A 19,293-nucleotide genomic window follows, 5' to 3' on the forward strand; every position below is an offset into this window, starting at 1 on the left:
TTCTTTGTCGTTGTGTATCTAGTAGGTTTGAAAAGTAGATTGAAAAGTTTTTAATACCTCTTTTTCTATATTTTTGAAATACCAATACCTCCTTAAAACTTAAGAAATATTTTTTTGATGTAAGCGTAGTTAACTCAATCCTACAGGTTTGTCAATGAGCCCATTGGGGCCATCAGGGTAAAGGTGATCTTGAAATGTCCCTTGTCGGTTCCCTTTCTCAGTATCAGAAAAAAAAAATAGACTCACTTTCCCATATGTTGTCCTAGAGAAATATTTTCCCAGTAAAACGGAACATTTCCTTTCACAGTAAAAGAAAAGAAAATTTAAAAATTCTTCAGCCTGAACTTGGCAAAGAATTTCACTGTCTAATGGTGCCACCACATGTTGCTTGCCGAAGTGATAGCTCTCAGGGGAGCCCGGTGCTGCCAGGTACTGCAAAATATGGTTTGGTATTAAAAGTTATAAAGAAGAAATGAAATACGCAGCTCTTGGGGTTCTCATGTTCCTTATGATTCATTTCCTGAAATACGTGAGTGACTGCATTTGGACCGGTTTCGCCCAGGCTGCGTGTGCCATGGCAGCATGTGAAGCTATTTTAAGACATTTTTCTACTCGCTGGCCCACTGAAGAAGCTGGGAAATTTGTTTGTTTATCGTATATTTTAAATTTACTAGCATAAAATGGCCAGCATAAGAGATGACTAGCATAAGATTAGCTCAGTTAAAATCAGGAGTGCCTTCAAAAATAAATGACAGTAGTCCCGCTTGTATAGAATTTTTGGACTGATTACCATCTAGTCATCATTAATAAGTCACTTGCTTGGGTTTTTTCCAGACTTGGCAACTCCTGCAGGAATCAGAGAATAAAAATACCTTTCCAGTTTTCTACGGTCCTCATTAATCCCCATATAATTAAAACAACGCTCAGAATTTAAGAAAATCATTCTAAAATAAGAGAATTGGGTTTGAATTTGATGAATCATTAACTGAATTAAGTTGCTGTCTTCTGTATGTTTTTAATGTTTTTACAGCAGGGGTAGAAGTCACTTTAATTAAGATGCTGTAGTTTTATATAGACATTTATTTAAATAAGTGAATTGGGCTGCAGAAGAGGAATTTATGTTCCAGCTTTTAGATATGGCTTTTTTTCTGCACTGTTGCTATGGAGAAGCATGTAAATATTTGTATCCCAAACTAATTTTACTTCCCTTATAGATGGCATGGAAATACAGATAAAAATGGTAAAGAAGAGTTATTGTAGGTGGGTTTTACCATGCAGAGTAATGTTTTGGAATGGGTTCAGGCACAGGCCTTAGCAGCAAAAGAAGGTTAGAAGGTGCTGTGTTAAAGCAACCCGACATCTTTATATTACGGGATAGAAATTGAATAAAAGTGTCCACTGTAGTTGCAGTTTCCTCTTTCCCAATTTTTTTTTATAGCATTATTAGGTATTTGTTTTTCTAATAGCTCCTATGTGCTGGGCCAGTTGTATAAAATCAAGTACAAGCATAAAAGAAAGAACTTTAACTCAGAAGCACACGTCCATCCACCACTGGGTGGGTGACATGGAAACGACACAGCTGCTTAGGAGTTGGAAGCTGCATAAATTATTTCTTCATATGATCACTCACATTTTTTAATGTCCAGCCTTTTTCTTTCCTCGTCTGCCAGATCGCCTTGAAGGCGGCAGTCGTGCTGGACCACCAGGTTATGGCCTCCTGAATTCCAGCAGAGCTGTGCCTCTCCTTGCCTTTGCTGCTCGCCTTGTCTCCATCTTGTCTCCGTCCTTTGACTGTTGTCTCGCAGCCTTTTTCTTTGAGGACTTAAGTCACTGTAATTATTTCTTAGTCTATCAGGGTGGTTTCCAGTCTTCCAGGCGTTGCAAGACCCTTAGCTGATAACCCCAGGTGATGCGTGAGAGACGCCTTTGGCGCAGTTTAAACTCAGCTCTTACTGCCTCTGTAAATTCTGTATTATGAAACATCCTCTTTAACAAGAAGCTTCAAAGACTGGCTCTGGTTTCTCTTACTCAGCAGATATTTTCAACGCCTGGAATTGTTATTCTGGTTTCACATTGAGATTGCTCAGGTGACGTCCTAAGATAATGAAAACAAAAACAGTTAACAAAAGGATTGGAAATAACACGTGTCACCGTAGCAGTCTGCTACCTTGTTGTTGTATCACAGGATGTTTTTGTTCAATTCAACAGCAGAAAAAAATGGGCAATGCAGAAATACTGATATATTTAGTATTACTGATAAATACTGATATATATATTACTGATAAATAACAGTTACAGCTTAACATTCGTGCAATGGGAATTGGGGGCAGTGTTGTGTCTGTAGATTCCTTAAAAACTTAAATATTTAAGGCTAAATGACTTCTATGATTTTTCTAAAAATAAAAAAAACCAACCCTCTACAGTACTGAAGACTTCACAGTGAACTAAAATTTTACATCTGTAAATAATGTGCTTGTCCTGGTTTCATCTGGGATAAAGTTAATTTTCTTCCTAGTAGCTGCTGTGTTTTGGCTTTAGTATGAGAATAATGTTGATAACACAGACTGGTTTAATTGTTGCTAAGCAATGCTTACAGTAGGTCAAGGACTTTTTCAGCTTCCCATAGAAGCTGAGAGGGAGCATAGGCAGGACAAGGTGGCCAAAGGAATATTCTGTACCATAGGTGCCGTGCTCAGGGTACAAATGGGGGTTGGCGGGGGGGGAGGGATCCGCAACCCATCATTGGGTGGTGAGAGCAACTTGTGTGGTAACACTTGATTTTGTATATTCTTTTACCATTATTTTTATTATTATTGTCATTATTATTATTTTATCTTCTGGTACTCTTCTATTAAACTATCTTTATCTCAATCCATGAGGGCTTTTTTCTTTTTCTCCCTCTTCTCCCCATCCCGCTGGAGCGGGGAGTGAGTGAACGGCTGCATGGTCCTAGTTGCCATTATGGTTTAAACCACGACAGTACCTTAAAAACATGCCTGCCACTTGGCCAGTAGGTAGATTCTCCCTCTGGCTAAGCAAATTGCATTTGTGTCTTCAGAATGAATATCTGCTATAACAAGGAATAATTACTTTTTAAAAAAAAAAAAAAAATCCCCTTTGTGTCTGAGATTCTGATCTCACAGTCCTTCATTGTGATGAGCGTTTTGCTTATCTGAAGTTGTCACAAAGAACCATTCTGCATTTTAATAACTAACTAAATAAATCTGTGATTCAGAGATAAGCATTCTTAATTCCAGATTGGTGTCGACGTCTTCCTAAATGGAAGAGCGGATTTCCAGCCTGTGCTTACTGCCGTTGTTCCAGGTGTTGCCCGAGAAGAAGTGAAGTGGCTGCCGTCACCCCGCGCATGGGGGTGACCGGGGATCGGGGCCGGGGGTTTCCAGAAGCAGCGGTGACGGTGACAGCTGACACAGCGCTCCGTCCCCAGCACAGTTGTTGGCTTTGAGCGGCAGGAGACAGTTCCAATACAACAGGAATTTCCCCTGGCTTTTCATCTCGCCGTTCTTTCAGCAGTTCCCCCTTGGCCATGGGTCTGAGGGAGAAGGGTTTTTCCTCTGTCTGTTGGGCCCACTAATTTCAGCGTGAGACATTACTCATCACAAAAAGAATTAATTAACACACAAGTTGCACCATCATTTGCTGAGCGTTTTGGTGGGAAAAGCAATACCTCTGTTAAAACGGTGTCGTTTGTAAAAGTCGGGCATAACAGACTTGCGGTTTCGAACTACCGAAGCTTAACTGTTTTGTGTAGTTTTATTATTCAGTTGGATTCAGAAGTCTCCTGCTTTCGGATTTTGCTGTTTTGTGTAGTTCGTCGTGCTAGCACTGCGCTCAGTGTACCTCTTCTCTTTCTCCCTTCTCTCACAGCAAATGAAGCTTGCGGCTGAGTCACTGAAGGAGTAAACACGGAGGAACGAGGATGACTAAAAGCGGTCACATGCGAATGCGGGCACTTCTTGAGCATTTCTTTACGATGATGTGTCGCGCTCCGAGTGTGCACTCCACCATCTATTCAGTAGGTGGCACCTGCTTGTATGATACTTGGTAAATATTCTCTGCCTGACACTAAAAAAAAAAAAAAAAAGATATTTTTCTCCTGCTCTCTTTGTTTCTTACACGCGATTGGCGCAGTTAACACCAAAGCAAGCACTCCAGCTTATGCCGGGTCTGGCTGAAATCTGCCAGACTCACCCTGCCTCAAGTGATTGAAAACAGACCCTGTGAGCAGGCATCCAGAAGCTAACTACGGTTAGGAAAAAAAAAACCCAGAAGACAGACTATTATTTAATTCACAGCGTATGGTCCTGTTGGGGTTAGTGCCCCTTTTGTTTCTTTCTGACAAATCATGTATTTTTTTTCCAAGGCTGCTTATTAGCTACCGTTTGCACATAGCAAATTAGCTTAAATATTTTATACGTCGCGTAATGAAATACATGATTGTTGCCTATGTGATTTGAGAAATATTTAGACATAATTATTATAAAGTATGCATTATATATACTCCTGTGTGCTAGTTAGCTAAGTAAGCCCCAGCTAAAATCTTTGGAAAAGCTGGGTAAAAAACCATTCGGCAGGAAACAGATTGCTGATCAGTAATTTATGAAGTGTATTTATTTTTTAATTTACATGACATTTTGGTATCACTTCCCTGGCTCTTGAACTGCAGTATTTTATGAATGGGTCTTTTGGTTAAACGAACTGACAGTAATGGATCAATTAAACTTGATGTACCAGTACTCTTGTGCGTAGTGAATGTCTGATTTTTTTCCTTGCATTTCATAAATAACTTCATAAAAGGCAATTTTCCTAATGTTTCGTTGTTTTCTGATAGTAATAGGACCAGAATCTACAGTGTTTGCTCCCGTGACCTTGAGACAGTTTATTTTCTCTTGCTCTGACCTTCATCTTTGGTAGATGTAACTTTACCTATATGTGAGGCTTGCTGGAACTCTGTTGGAAAAAAATCTGCTGTTATAATAATTAAGGTATTTGCCTACTTTGCACATTGCAGATTTCTGCCACAGGGCCCCCACAGCAGAGTAATATAACGAAGCCAAAATAATGTATTCTGTCTGGAATTTAAAATTAGCATTTCTCAAACTCTACAAGCGTGACCCAGTAAGAAACGACTCCGTTCCTTTGGGAAGAGGAGCAAAACCGTGCTACAGCTGCTGTCTCTCTTCTTGCTTCTCCCACCGTGCGCCCCCCACGCTGCTGCTATTTCGGGGGTATCTGACGGGCTGCTGCTGTGCCACGGCCTGTTCCTGACACCGCAGCAACCACCAGGGATCTTTTAGGGACCAATAGTGCCGTAGAGATGCCCAAACCGAAGCTTTTTTGAGGAGGGGACCAGCATATTCTCCATGAAAGCAGCTCCCCAGCTTTGCAGTTTCTTGCCCACGTTGATCTGAAGTAGCTCATGTTTGTTCAGGTTTTCCTCACGCCGCCTAATCTGTGTTTTTGAGTGAACGGTTCGGGAGAAGAAAAAATCTGTGGGATGGGTTCCTGGTGGAATATGTTCTTGTGAGCTTGTGGTAGCCTTTTTTTAAGGGATTCTGCTGGTCTGCTAATTTATGCTGGTTTATGAGTGTAAAGTTGGTGTGTTTTGCTGATGGCAACTCAGTCAGGTGTCTGGAATAATTTTCTAAGGACGGGTTAGAAAAAGAATCGAGTCGTGTCTCAACAGTGATCACGTGAAAAAAAAATAAGTAGACTTCTACAAAACTGACTTTGTGGTTGTCCTTGAGGTGCTTCCATTCTCCTGTTTTCCATAGACTAACAGGAAAATCTCTAGTGAGGTGTAAGCACCCGGTGATGTGAGTAAGGTTAGCTGTTGCCCTTGCCTTGGGCAAATCCCTTCACTCTGCTTAGTTTCCTTATCTCTAAATGGGGATGATACCGTTCTTTAGGTGGATTCTCCAGCTAAAGCTAGTAGGTGTGGAGGAATTACCACCTTCCATAGTGTGAGTGAGAAGTATGGGAATCCTTTGTTTTATAGGAATTAGAATTTGTTCTAGATCCTGGGAGAACTCTTGTTTTTAGCATGACAGCTGCTACGCAATCATGATCATGGTTTTTGTCCTAAACAGCGTACGCTTCAGCTTGCTGAGAGAAGTCACCTGTACATTGCCAAGTAATATTCTGCCACTGAACTGAAGTTCGTCTCCTATTGCTCTGTATTCTGTGCTTTGTCCTTTTCCTGGGGGTTTGCTGTGTTTCATACTGTTTGCTATTGGTTTGATGCTGGGTTTTGGTTGGTTTGCTTGTTTGTTTTACATTCCTGATGTCATCTGTTTTCATCTCTCATGTGAGAGAAAAAAAAATGTTCCTGTCTCTGCTTCTGAATGTCTCTGTATTGTTTTCTTTCTTTCTGCTGTAGGTGCACCTGTAAAAATTGTGGGAGGCTAGGGATGAAACTTACTGACAAAAATCTGCTGTCAGGTGAAAATGGTAGAAGGAATAAATAAGGTATTTACCAGTAACTGCCATTCACAAGCTGTGTCATCTGTATGTCTGTTCCTAGCCTAGGGAACCGTGTCCCCAGGGCGTGCAGGAGCGGAGGCTTTATTTTCCCGTTGTGCTCAGGCTCATCCCCTGGTGCAGAGCTGACGCACAAGGCCCTTGGTCTGGTTTTCTCAGCGTGCCATAGAGAAGGGCACAGAGGGGTGCAGGGGAACGTGCACTGAAGTGACGGGAAACAAAGCCACCTCCATCAGAGGTGTCTGGTTCCCCATAAGTATCTTCTTCCTTGGGGTCACCGAGCAGTTTGCGTAGAGCTGAAGCTGCAGCTCAGGTCCTCCAGGCAGGTGGTGGTGGGTTTGTGGGGGGTTGTGGAAGCGTGAATGGGCTCTGAGCAGCTGCCTTGGGACTGGGCAGGGGCCAGATTACGCTCTGCCTATACTCCGTTACGGGCAGTGGGTCCATCCCAGGAGGTTCCTGGCAGAGTCCATCCATCACCCGACTGGAGAGGCCCTGCAGTGACAGCCTCGGCTCTGGACCTTTCAGGAGCGCAGACAGACAGACCTGGGTCTGTTGCCGGCCGTCCAATGCCTGCGGGGCTCTAAGGAATAAAGTAAGCACATGCCTGGTCTAAAGCTTCAGGGTGAAACCTAGGATGAGGCTGGAGGCACCCTGTTTGGGAAGAGGAGTGTGTGGAAGTAGCTTGTACCTATCCATAAGGCTTGTATTTTACGTGGCTCTTTAGCAGCAGCGATTACAGCCAAGAAAGCTGTTTTTAAGGAAAAGGGCAGTCATAAATGTACCGGTGATACAGTCAGGTACGTTGTGAGCCCCAGGTCTGATTGCGTGGCCCAGAGGGCTCTGCTGACTCAAGATCTCTAGTGTACTTGCTGGACTGCAGCACGTCCCATGAACGTGAGGACGGTAGAAGAGAAAAACACTGGAACCGTTACATGAGGAAAGGTTCCTCTGTAGGCAGGCGAGCAATTCTGGGTATTTTATCCTGCCTCGATCTGAGGGAATCGATTTCAAATCTCATTCAGGACTTGCAGCGATTGAGAATTTACTTCCTCATTCAAATAAGCACAGCCAGCAGGAACCATGCCTGCTGCCGCCATGGGCTTTCTTCAGGAAAGCTCTGCCCTGCCTCATCCCAGAGCTGGAGGGGTGAGTGCCAGCAGCAGGCTGGAGCTGGCCCTGGCAGAGCCTGGTGACTCACCTGAAGATAGCCCTTAGGGAGGTGGGATCTCTCTGCACCCACTGCTTGACATCAGTCGGAGCGGTGATGGCACCTGTCACCACCAGCGGGATGAGGACGATGCTGGTCACGGTGTAAGAGCTCCTCAGCCCGTCCCGCTGGCTGCCAGCTCTGCGGCGCCCAGCAGAACCTCTCCCAGGCCCCGGGCGCTCCAGCTGAGCGCATGTGGCACACGAGTGCCCAGAGGAAAACAGATCCTTCCCTCCTGCCTCCCCCAGCCCTGTGTTTCTCAAGAGAAAGGAGCGGGAGGGAAGAAATCAGAAGATGTTACACAAGGGTTTGCTGAAATTAATTGCCAAGGAAATCTGACATGACACGTCTGAGAGCCTAGTGAAGTCCCAACAAAAAACCACATGCTTTTCCAGTCCTCCAGAGTACGACGTATACTTGCATTTTTCATGTGACATAATTCTTCTACCAGCTGGGAAAGTAAATAGAGATAATTTTTTCCCCTAGTATAATAGACTTTACTCTGTCACTAATTCAGGCTTCTTGACTTCTAGAAATTGATGTCATTTGTAATACACACAGATAGGCCAAACCCAGTCAACTTGTTACAAGCAATTACAATTTTAAGCTCAAAAAAAAAAATAATAGCCAGAGCCTGTGCTTCAAGGGAACAGGCTAAAACAACAACAAGCCCGTGGCTCCGGAGAAGGACAACCCGGCTGTCCCTCAAAACCTGGAGCTGTGTGACTGCAGTGAGGGACCCTCGCTGGCTTTAGGCAGGAGGCAACTGAACAAGCGAGTCACCGTTACTCTTTCTCAAGGACAAGTCGCATCGAGGTGTAATTACTCAGACACCTTTTATTGAAAGCAAGTCATAATCTGGAATTAGCACAGACAGATCTGTTCTGATTCACCCACAGAAACCTAACCCTGGGAAAGGCTGTCAGGGTGGCTGGGCTGCCTCTAGCGTTTGGGACATCCCCGTTTGCCCCGTTCTCTCTTTATTGCCAGCCATCCACGTTGGGATTTCTCCGTAACTGGCCTAGCACATTTCTTTATTTGCTAATGAAAAATCTGTTGAAAGAAATCTGACCTGTGTGTACAAACTACTGAGACATTATTGATTGTCTTAAAACCAGAGGAGGGTATTACGAGCAAGTTCTTGTCCGCTCCTTGCCTGCTGCCGCCTCCACCCCATTTTCATTCACCGGAGTTGGGAAGCTCACCAGCAATGGCACAGGCCCAGCTGCAAAAGCCTGTGGGTACAGCTTCACACAACTAGCCAATCATAAAGCAATCATACATTAATTGCATATAATTATGTAACCTGTTAAATGCCATTAATCCCTAAACGTGTGCCAAACACCCGCTGTCCGTACCCTCTCTGGCCGGTTGCAGTTCGTGTCTCACGAGCAGTTGAAGCACAGGCTCGGTGTTAAATCACTGCAGAGGAGCAGGTTGTGCTGAGCCGCTCCAACCACGGGTCGGCAGAGACAGCGCTACGGGTAAACTGGTGACAGGCATGAGAAGGTACCAGAAACCACCCGCTCTCAGGCCGGCCAAGGCCCCTTACACCAGCACGAGCTGCTGGGGCGAGAGGGGCAGGACCTGTTCCTGTACCCCCGCCTCAGCACAAACTGCTTTTCAGAGTACCTTGGGAAAAAAAATACAGCCAAAACCATGCCTTACTTTCCTAACTGCATGTTAAGGCACAGCAATTTATAAGGGGTAGAGGTGACAGCACACACGTGGATGTGAGCTTAGGTATTTCAGTTGTTCTCTGTCTGTGCTGACATACATCATTTTAGCCTAAATGTTCAGGAGCAGATGTTTTCCAGCACGTGGCAGTCGAAACACTGCGATGTGGGGCACAGTTGTGAAACGTACACTGTGAAGCAGTAGCAGTAAACAAGTGGAATTAACTCCTGGGCTCCTGTGACACATGACAGCAGGAGCAGAGCCTGCATGCAGATGGAGCCATCTCTTGCGTAGTGGCTTCAGCTCTGGGTGACAATAGCGCTGTCTGAAGGCGCCCAGCTTCTGGTGCAGAGGCAGCAGGCCCCGCTACTCACTCCTGATGTAGAGCCATGCTGGTGCTAACACTGGGGTTGTTTGGTTGTTTTTTTTTTTTTTACTATTACCCATTTTACATTGCAAAGAACAACGTTACTGGGTTAGATTTAGATTATAAACAACCTATACTGGTGAAACTTCAACTCACAGACATCTTCACAGTAAGGAAAAATAGAGAAAAAACTAGTTTACACACCACCTATGCCGATTTGGCAAACTGGTATGCAACCAGTCATTTCATCTGCCAAGAAGAACCCGAGAGCAGTAAAGCACCTTGCTTTCCCTAAGAGTTAGGGCAGGGGTGGGTGAGGTGTCCCTCCCCTCAGCTGACTCTCCCGGGCACACGCACAGCAAATACTGTAACTAAAATTTGGACCCTTTGTATTGTGTTCCGGAGCTGCCAGAACAGCACCAGCTTTGCTAGGGCGGTGAGCTGCACAAGCGTCTCAGAAGCCTTCTCCAGCTGAACAGCAGCTTGTAAAGTTTACTAAACCATTTAAATCATTCAGCAGTTCTGCCTAAGAAACGGCCACCTCCACCTTTAAACAAAAAAGCGGATGTAACCGCGACGACTTTTAAACCCAACTGAACAAGTCGGATCTATGCAAGGGAATAACTGAAAGTTTGCAAGTTAACATGCATCCGTACGCAAAGCTGTGTTATTTCAAGGCAAGTGAATTCCATTTCTACTCTATTTTAATTTATTAGTCTCTCAGTGCGGTTCAGCGTGAGCTATTCCGTGCCCCAGCAAGCCCGTCTCCACAGCTCTGACCTCCCCCGTGCCGCTGCAGCCTGGGGCCGCAGCCGGGAGCTTGTGCCACCCTTGCGCCATGAACACCCGGAGTAACAAACTGCATCGACATGCAAATGACAGGTTATGCATCAATCAAGATATCACTTTTATTAACTGGATTTTCCATTTCTGTCGCACACCATGAATGTTTATACAATGAAAAAGCCAAACGTTGCTGGAAGCAATAAGATCAGCTGATATTTCTGTACCCTCTTAACACACGCACACAGATTCTTTCTTGGTGAGAATTTTTTTATATTTCTGTTCATTAATTCTGCTTATTTATACTGCTACTCTTAAAATTCTGTGTCAAGATTGTCACATCTTAAATACAGATTAAGTTGCTAGAGGTACATTATTTTTTTATATATATATTTATATACACACATACAGAAAAATACAAGACTAGTTGTTTTTCCACAATATTTAATTTATACACTACGGTAACTATATGCAACTTTTAAAGACACGTTAAGGGGTACAAGAAACTTGTTTACTTGCTCTAAATAGTTTGGTCCAATATTATCTTAATGTAGTGGTTATTCTCGCCCTTCCTTGTACGTGACGACATAGTACGACATACACCACATGCACAGTCATTCACCGATCAACACACGGGGAGAGGACAGCACTCAGACTAACATCTGTACACCCAAAGGTTCAACCAGCCACACACAACTATAAGGCTATAATACAACTATGCAGCATAAATGGTCAACACTGCTGTTCTAAAGTGAGCACCATATATACAGTCGTATATAAAAACATCGGAAACAAAATACACCTGGGGTTAGTTAAAAGGTGCCATTCCAAGGCTGTACATTATATCAGGAAAGAGTATTTACAATACTTGGAAAAAAGCTGCAACAAATAAGTTTATTGCCAATGCCCTTTATAAACTCGTCTCCTACTCGGATGTTACGCTCACTGTTCTGTGAACCACACATCTCGTTTCTGGCCCTTGGTAAGATCCCTGCTCAAAAAATTTCAAGCAAATATGTTCTATGGCTTCACCCACACATCTATTCTTGTAGCTTTTGATTTATAAATATCACACTGACTAAACTGCAACTAGAGTTTAAAACTGAAAGAAGTAAAACGCTCATCCTTTGCCTTGTTCAGGAAGCAGACCGCGAAATCCCTGGCTAGGCTAGCCAGTAACGATACCCCATGCAATTCAGACTCTCTTAGTAAAGTCTTTTACTAATCAAGAAGAGCGGTCATGAGCTGTAGAAACTCCGACCAAGCGTAACGCCGTTCTTTGGTGCTCTGCTCACTCTGCGGTGGACGTGAAATGCGCTGTATTTGACCATTCTGCAAGTGTTACAAGCTGCTCAACAGTGTAAACTCCTCTCGGACATCCAACGTCTGCCCAGGGCGCTGCTACATCATACCACCAGTTTCACTAGCATTGCTTAGAAGACCCAGTGCACAGCATGAAAAAATAAAACATTCTTGCCCTTCCCAAAACTAGGAATCTGCAATATAGTTTATTCTAGATAATAAAATTCCACAAAAGTTAATTCATCTGGTCAAAAGTATCCTTTTGTACAGAAATACTCTAAATGAAGACCTTGCCGTGGCAATGGGAAAACCCGACAGAAAGGCTAAGAGCTGTAAAATAAATACTTTCCTATATGCTATTTTAAACTGACTTCATGAAAAAGCATCATTGCTGAGGGAAAATAAATGGCATACATATGGGGAACAGCAGTATTTTAAGTCTTAAAAAGAGTAATAATGAGAAAAATGTAAGTGACAGTAACAGTTTCAATTTGAATCCAATTGCCTAAAGGTTTTCCATCCTTATTGCCTGCTGAAGTCTCAGGGAGGGGAGGGGAGGAGAGGAGAGGAGAGGGGAGAAGTTTTACAAGGTAAAAACCTAAAATATTAAGTGTCATGATATACTAATAACAAAAGTAATTCATACAAATACTTTATTTTCAGTTAGCATGTAAAAACTCAGAAGTAGACTTAATAATTTACCTTTGTTGTATTAAAAAAGAAGATTGTCTGCTTGTAATATTAACATATTTTCTATGGGAGAAAGCTGCCTTACAAATCTACTTGCCTTTTTTTTTTTTTTAAAGAAAACTGCCTCTAGCAAAACAAGATCTTTTCAGTTTGATTTTTGAGCCACAACTTTATCCGTATCATATAGCTTAAGACAAATAGGTGTGGGTTTAAAATCATATTTCAAGATCACTAATTTTCAGTGCATCTTTGCTTTGTACAAGCCTTGGAACATCTGAAAGCTCCCTGAAGAGTTTTCAGCATCAAAACGTTATTGCTTTGGTTCTGTTTCAGACACATAGAAGTATGCCACGTATCACATATTTTAGTTATCACAGAAGGTCAGAACAAGAATTAACATTTCACAAGCAAACAAAAGCTTCTCTCTCTAGTTTAAGTGCAGAACATGAAACTTCTAAGTGCTCCATTTACATTAGGATCCAGATATTTATTTTAATTTAATCCAGATCTTCCATAGTAAAATTATAAATGTAAAAATTACACAATAAAATATTCTGTTTTGTTGAAAAAGAAAAACATATCGGCTAGCAGCATGCAGAGACCATGCATTGTCATACCATCAAGCAAACACAAAATTAAAGTGTAATAAATAACTGCTCAAAGCCCACTTAAAAATCTTAAGACAACAAAAGGGGGTCGGTGACAAGGTGTTCACAGCTCTGAACAGGAAGAATGATGCTGTCAAGTAGATCGAGTTAGTAAAGTCAGGTCATCGTCAAATGACGTGACAACAACTGGTTTGACCGGAGGTACACAGCAGCCCCTCCTTTGGGTTCCGCTGAATATTCACAGATATTGTCTTTTCACAGAGAGGTAGTTGTAGCACATTGTTTTTCAAGTTCCTGTTCTTTATCCTATCCAATTCATTTGCTGTGTCTGACATTTGGTCAGAAAAAAATTTTAGGTTGCCCAACGACGAAGCCTGGTTTGCGCTTCCGCTGGAACTTATACACATTTTCCATGTTGATTTCTCCTGTACTTTTACACTGGAAAAGGACAGATTGTTTTGAGGATCAATAATGTATTTAGTGCTGCCGTGAATCTGTGAACCTAGGCAAAGGCTCATTAACTTCAGGCTTTCAACCAGTTCCCCTGCACTTCGAGACGATAGCTGCATCGAGTTTCCAGACCCAGCGCATCTCCGAGTGGAACCTGAAGTGTTGTTGGTGCTGCCGCTGGAGCTGCCAGAGGGACTCCCCCCACCTTTGTTGTTGTCACTTGGGCTCGTTTTGTCTACCCCTCCGTTTCCGTTACTTGGTTTGCTTTGGCCACCACCATCTCCTTGGCTGCCAGGGGGCCCTTCGCTGCTATCCCGCCTATGCCAGGAGTAAGTAAACCCACTATCCTTGTCTAGGCGTCTCCTACTTTCCGAGTCGTCGTCGCTCGTTTCTGAGCTACTGCAACTAGAGCCCCGTCCCTGGCTTTTCCTCCTGTGATAGCGTTTATGCACTGTGCTAGGCGAAGCGATATTCATTTTTAACCTGCTGAGCTTTGGGGGTAAGTTCTCATCCATGTCGAACTCGTCATCTGACTCGCCCTCCTCAAAGATTTGATTGAGGACTGGCGCACTTTTTCTCGAAGTGAGACGATTTGTAACTGAAGGCTTGCGGCGCAGAACAACTTGAGTAGACAAAGAAATCGGTTTCTTATCTTCTTCATCCTCCTCTTCATCTTCTTCTACTCTGAACAAGCACTTACGGCCACTTGTAGTGGGTTTTAAGCTCACCGACGGGACTGCTGAAAGTGCCGGTCCAGCCAATTCAGGGATATCTTCTTTCTTTGCGGAATCGCCGAGGGCCTTACTTCTGTGGCCATTGAGAACGTTCTCAGCCGTGCGAGCCGGTGACTGAGGAACAGTTGCATGGGAGAGAGGAGAAGCTGTAAGGTCATCCTCCAGATCTTGGGGTACATCGATTTTTGTTGGCCATGATTGCCTACGTAAACAATTACAAAGGATAAAAGGGAAGTTAGATCATGGCAAGCATTTCAGAACATACCAGAAAGTGTAAGACCTGCACAAGAGAAGGACAAGTACTGCCACAGGTTTGTAAATAACAGTACTGAGGAAAAGGAAACATTCTCAGAGAACGTGCATTCCTTTAGAGATGCTGTTATTTGAAAGGAACATCTCCTATACAAAAGCATAGTTTAGAAGTTATGTTGGTTACTATCAAATGAAGTCTTAACTTTTCAGTGCTCTCAGAAACTGAGTTAAGCAATAAAAAACTTTAAATAATTGTGTCTCAGAGAAGATAATCTGAAGCAGGCACAGAACCACCAGTACCTAGAAGACGACACGATCTGATTCAAGCCCAACTTAAATAAGATAGTATTGCAAACTACTTTTAATCTGAAGCTTCTGGGTTTTTTATAAAAATTAAGTTAGAATTAATGTGAGTGAGACTGAAAAGCTGAGTCAGAAGAAACATTCTCTCAGTTTCAGTAAATCTCATTCAGACCAAGCTCTATTCTACAAAATCCCCTTTAATTTGAAACACACATGCATTGAGATCATACATTTATTTGTCCTTAGCTGAGCAACTGGAATAATAAAGCTGCATGAATTCAAGACTCAAGTGCTTAAGAATACACTTCAATAAACCATAAATCAAAGTTCAAAGTGTATGACTGTGTACTAGAATTAGCTCAAATCAAAATGAAATAACACTTGAGTGTCAATCAGTTTTACAGTTAGCAGCTGATATCTTATCTCCACTATCTAAGCTCGTATCTAATGATTTATATTTTACTTTAAATCCTAATATATATTGTAATTTTCCCATAATGCACACAGAATAAATTAAGAACAAAGACTGTCAGTCTTTCCTCTCTCTCTGTATCTTGAAAGCCTAAGACCAACGCCTACAGACCAACACCTTAGTAGTGAATAATTCTTCGATTGCTTCGCTCAGCATAAGCCTCACATTTCTTGTGGAGATCAAGAAATTTTTTCTAACCTCTCAAAGTAAGAGTTATCTTTAATTTTAAGAAGTTTGCCAATCATTTTTAACTTTACATAACTAAAATACTCTAGCATACTGCAGGAAAAGCCATAGTAGAGACCTCTGTTCACATATGGATAGCATATTACAGGACATTCCCAACCATATTTTGGGTGTGCCAAAAGAAAGGGCTGCATGACTTTGTAGCCCAGTTAAGCAGCAAGGCTTAGGAGAAGTAGGAGAGGAAGCAGAGAACGTTCCACACCAAGTGTGACCCCGGATACCTGCTTGGACAGCCTGCATACAAACACCGAAGGATCATACCAACTTCCTGATCTCCGTGTTAAGATGTCAAGCTGAAGAAACAAGTATAGCTCAGACATCTCTTTGCTATTCTTATTCTAAATGTGTTATTTTTAAGTATTTAAAGTTAATGGAAGCACCTGCACTAGGAGTGCATTTGCTCAAGGCTCCCTCTGGAATGGCCGGATAGAAAAGGATCCTGAAGTGTGAGATGCCCATCTGCACAGGTAACAATTGACAACTATTTTCCCAATTGTATGAACTCTGAAGAGTACTTCATTAAAGCCAACATTAAACTCATCAAACCTAACTGCACACTTTGTTTTGAAGTGCTAGCTTCAGTTTTGCTTAGCAAACCAGTGATACAGAAATCCACCAGGAACCTCTTAACAGCAGGACCTGACTGCCAACACACCCGCTGTGAGTCCGTGTAGCCCATTCCCTGGGAGGAGCCACACAGGCTCCTTCCTGCCTTGCTGGGCACTGGGAGCTGCTGGTGCCCTTCCACCGGTTTCCCTCCAGTGAGCAGCTCTGCCTGGAGGAAGTCCACACAACCAGCAGCTCCAACCCAAGCTGTCCAGACAGAGTGGAGCCTTGGCTGTGGTCCTCCTTGGCTTGACACCGGCATCCTCCCTTAGGCCTCAGCTGAATCCAGAAACGCTGGGAACCACTGACTTAGTTTTCTGAACACTTGCGCTATGCTGGGTATTTTAAACACAAACAACTGGCTGTGATTAACAAATAGGACTTAAATAAATTCGAAACATTAACTACAAAAGTGACAGAAAATGAAGATCTAAACATTTCAAGAATTTACTGTGCTTTAAGAACAGACTGGTTTGTCAGCAAAAAAAGGAAGAGAGTTCTGTGGCTGTCACAATAAAGGGTAAATATAGTATCTAACAGTACTGTAGTTTCCAAGCAATAAGCCTCCTCACTACAACATGTTTATCTCTCATAGCAGCCCATGTTTGCCTCCCTTCCCCCCTTATTCCCAGTATGCCTGAGGGGAGGGACAGGACTAAAAGGAAGCTCCCGGTTGCAAGTAAGTTGTTGGGTGTTTTGTGTTTTTTGTTTTAAAGTTTTTTGAAGTTTCACAATCCAAGTAAAGGCACTACTTTGTTGTCTTCTCCATTAAGATCATTCTATATAAACACTTTGAATTTAGAGCCATCACGAAGACAAGGAATAGCTGCCTGGGACCATTAAGGGCAAGAGTTTCTGAGTTTATGCAGATGTCCTTGTCACGAAAAGACAATTCATACTCATAAGGCGGCCTTCAACTACTCCATTCAACTTTACAAATTCATATCAAGATTTAGATTCAATGAACTTGTTTGTTCCAGTTCCTCATATAAGTGGAGCAGCTCTTCTACTGAAACAGTGACACTGATCACATAGAAAAAACCAAAACAGCTTAAAAGCAGACTTTGCAGTTTTAGAATTTCCATTTTAAGGTAAACTCAAAGATTTCCTCTAAAGTAATATGTTTTATAACTATGTTAGACATGTTTGATGCTCTGCTTGGATTTCTTTTTTAAATTAAATTGACATAAAATAGAGGATGACCCATTAAGAGAGAACTCCAGAGCGAAAGTTACACTATTACCTCTTGAAAAGAGATAAGCTCTGTAAGCTCTGTATTCGGAAGAGATTCATCTAAAAGCCTCCAAAACCTCAGCCTAAATCCAAGGTAACAGCCAATGGAGATGATGTATCTTTAACTTATTTTCCAAAATGCATGCCCTTAGTGTATAACAAGTGTCCATTTTTTCTAGATTGAACTTGAGGTAGTAGTATTTGACTTTTGTTAGGCCAAGGAAAATATGGGTATGCACCAGAAGGACACCATAGAATTTAATGTCTCTATTATCATTGCTATTAAATGATTTCACATATGACCTTGCATGAAAGTTGCACAAAGCAACTTTTGTAATGAACAATCTATTTTTATCTTTTTCTCTAAATCCTACAGACAGATTAACAACACTGAAGGTAGGCAGCAACTCTAAACATCAGCACAAGCACTTAATATTCTTCTCTCCTTAAGAGATTAGCTACTAACAATTATTATTGCTAATAATAGTTACCAATAATATTTTACCAAAACTTAAAAGGCAATTTTGAAGAGGCTGGAGAACAAAAATTAACAAAAATTAATGGCATTGCCTCAGCACAACCTCCATCTTCACTGGAAAAATTCTCAAGATGGGCCATTGAAGATTTTTTTCTCAGTACTAGCAGATCCCTAGTCATAGTCTAACACTTTACTCAGGAAATTAAAACCAAAACATTTAAGAAAAATCAATGTGCAGGTAGAAACTATACTATTTGACTTGTGTTTGTTTTGTTTGGTTTTGTAAAGCATATGCTGCTGTAACGGAAAATAGAGGACACCTCGATAACTGGTTGCAGAACAAAGGGACTGGCTGAACATATCAATAACAACTAGATGCCAGAATCCCACTTCCCCCTTTAGTTTTAGCGTGTCACAAGCTGAAACTTTGAAAGATCTCAGGAGACCTTACTATAAAATTTTCTTAAGCATGTTTTTGTCAAAAAATAAAAATAATCTATTGCAATACCTTTAAATGGGTGACTAAAGCAATTAGTTCAACAGTTTTCCTTAGATAACAAGCGTATCAACTGATATGAAAGAGAACATAACCTACAGATGTTTGCTCTGAGCTTGATTTAGGGGATGTTCAGCCCATTAAAAATCAAAGCTAACAACTAAACCATACCATCAAATTTAGAGTGAATTCTCATTTATAACCAGAATTCCCCATCAACATGTTATGGATTATGCAACTCATTTTTTTCCAGGGATATTACATACACAATTTATACGAGGAACTGAAGGTCAATGAACATGCCCTTTCCTAGCAGATGTGAAAACTTACTGCTTCAGATACAGACTTTTCAAATTGATTAGTCCTTTCCTGAAAATGGCAGGAATTGAAAATATTACTGGTCACTGATTTCTGAACAGCTTCTGAAGCGTCCACAGCACTTTAAAGACATTTAAAATTTGCAATGAATAAGTATTTTACTGTACTTGAGCAATTCAATAATATTCACATTAAGCCAGGTTAAAAATTTAGATTCCTAAAGTCTCACCTGAACTGAGCTTTGATGTTGCTAGGGCTTGCAGATCTGGTCTGAATTTCTTTCTCTTGTTTTTCTCGCAGAATCCTTTCAGCTAGCAAGAAGTAAGTAGCAGTGATGTGATTGTATTTGTTAGTTTCCAATGCCCTAAGGAAAGCGCAAAACATGAAATAAACCATACATCAATGGTTTTCTAAGAACCGGACATGCATCTCACACAACGTGCTGTACTTCTCACAGCAGGAAGAGTGCCTGAGAGCAGAATTGCATATTTCTGATGTTTTGACAAGCATGTCTTGGTTTTATTAAAAATAAAGAGCCAAGAAGTCTAGTAATTTCAACTGCAGTTGGAT

General features: G+C 41.9%; 2 protein-coding genes across 3 annotated transcripts in view; one reads left to right on the top strand and one right to left on the bottom strand.

The window, feature by feature from the left end:
* The window catches only part of ANO10 (anoctamin 10), a 131,621-nt gene extending 126,864 nt beyond the window's left edge, over positions 1 to 4,757 (top strand). Inside the window, exon 13 of the mRNA XM_074575125.1 lies at positions 3,889 to 4,757. Coding sequence (XP_074431226.1) covers positions 3,889 to 3,924 — 36 coding nt within the window. The 3' untranslated portion in view covers positions 3,925 to 4,757. The remainder of the gene's footprint in view (positions 1 to 3,888) is intronic.
* Positions 4,758 to 10,628: 5,871 nt separating this feature from the next.
* The window catches only part of SNRK (SNF related kinase), a 41,258-nt gene continuing 32,593 nt past the window's right edge, over positions 10,629 to 19,293 (bottom strand). For both annotated transcript variants that reach the window (XM_074575126.1, XM_074575127.1), the window contains 2 exons: positions 18,953 to 19,087; positions 10,629 to 14,521 (listed from right to left, as the gene is read on the bottom strand). In XM_074575126.1, the coding sequence (XP_074431227.1) occupies positions 13,303 to 14,521; positions 18,953 to 19,087 (1,354 nt within the window). In that variant the 3' untranslated portion in view covers positions 10,629 to 13,302. The remainder of the gene's footprint in view (positions 14,522 to 18,952; positions 19,088 to 19,293) is intronic.

This window comes from Larus michahellis, chromosome 2 (genome assembly GCF_964199755.1).
Source record: "Larus michahellis chromosome 2, bLarMic1.1, whole genome shotgun sequence".
Lineage (NCBI taxonomy): Eukaryota > Metazoa > Chordata > Aves > Charadriiformes > Laridae > Larus > Larus michahellis.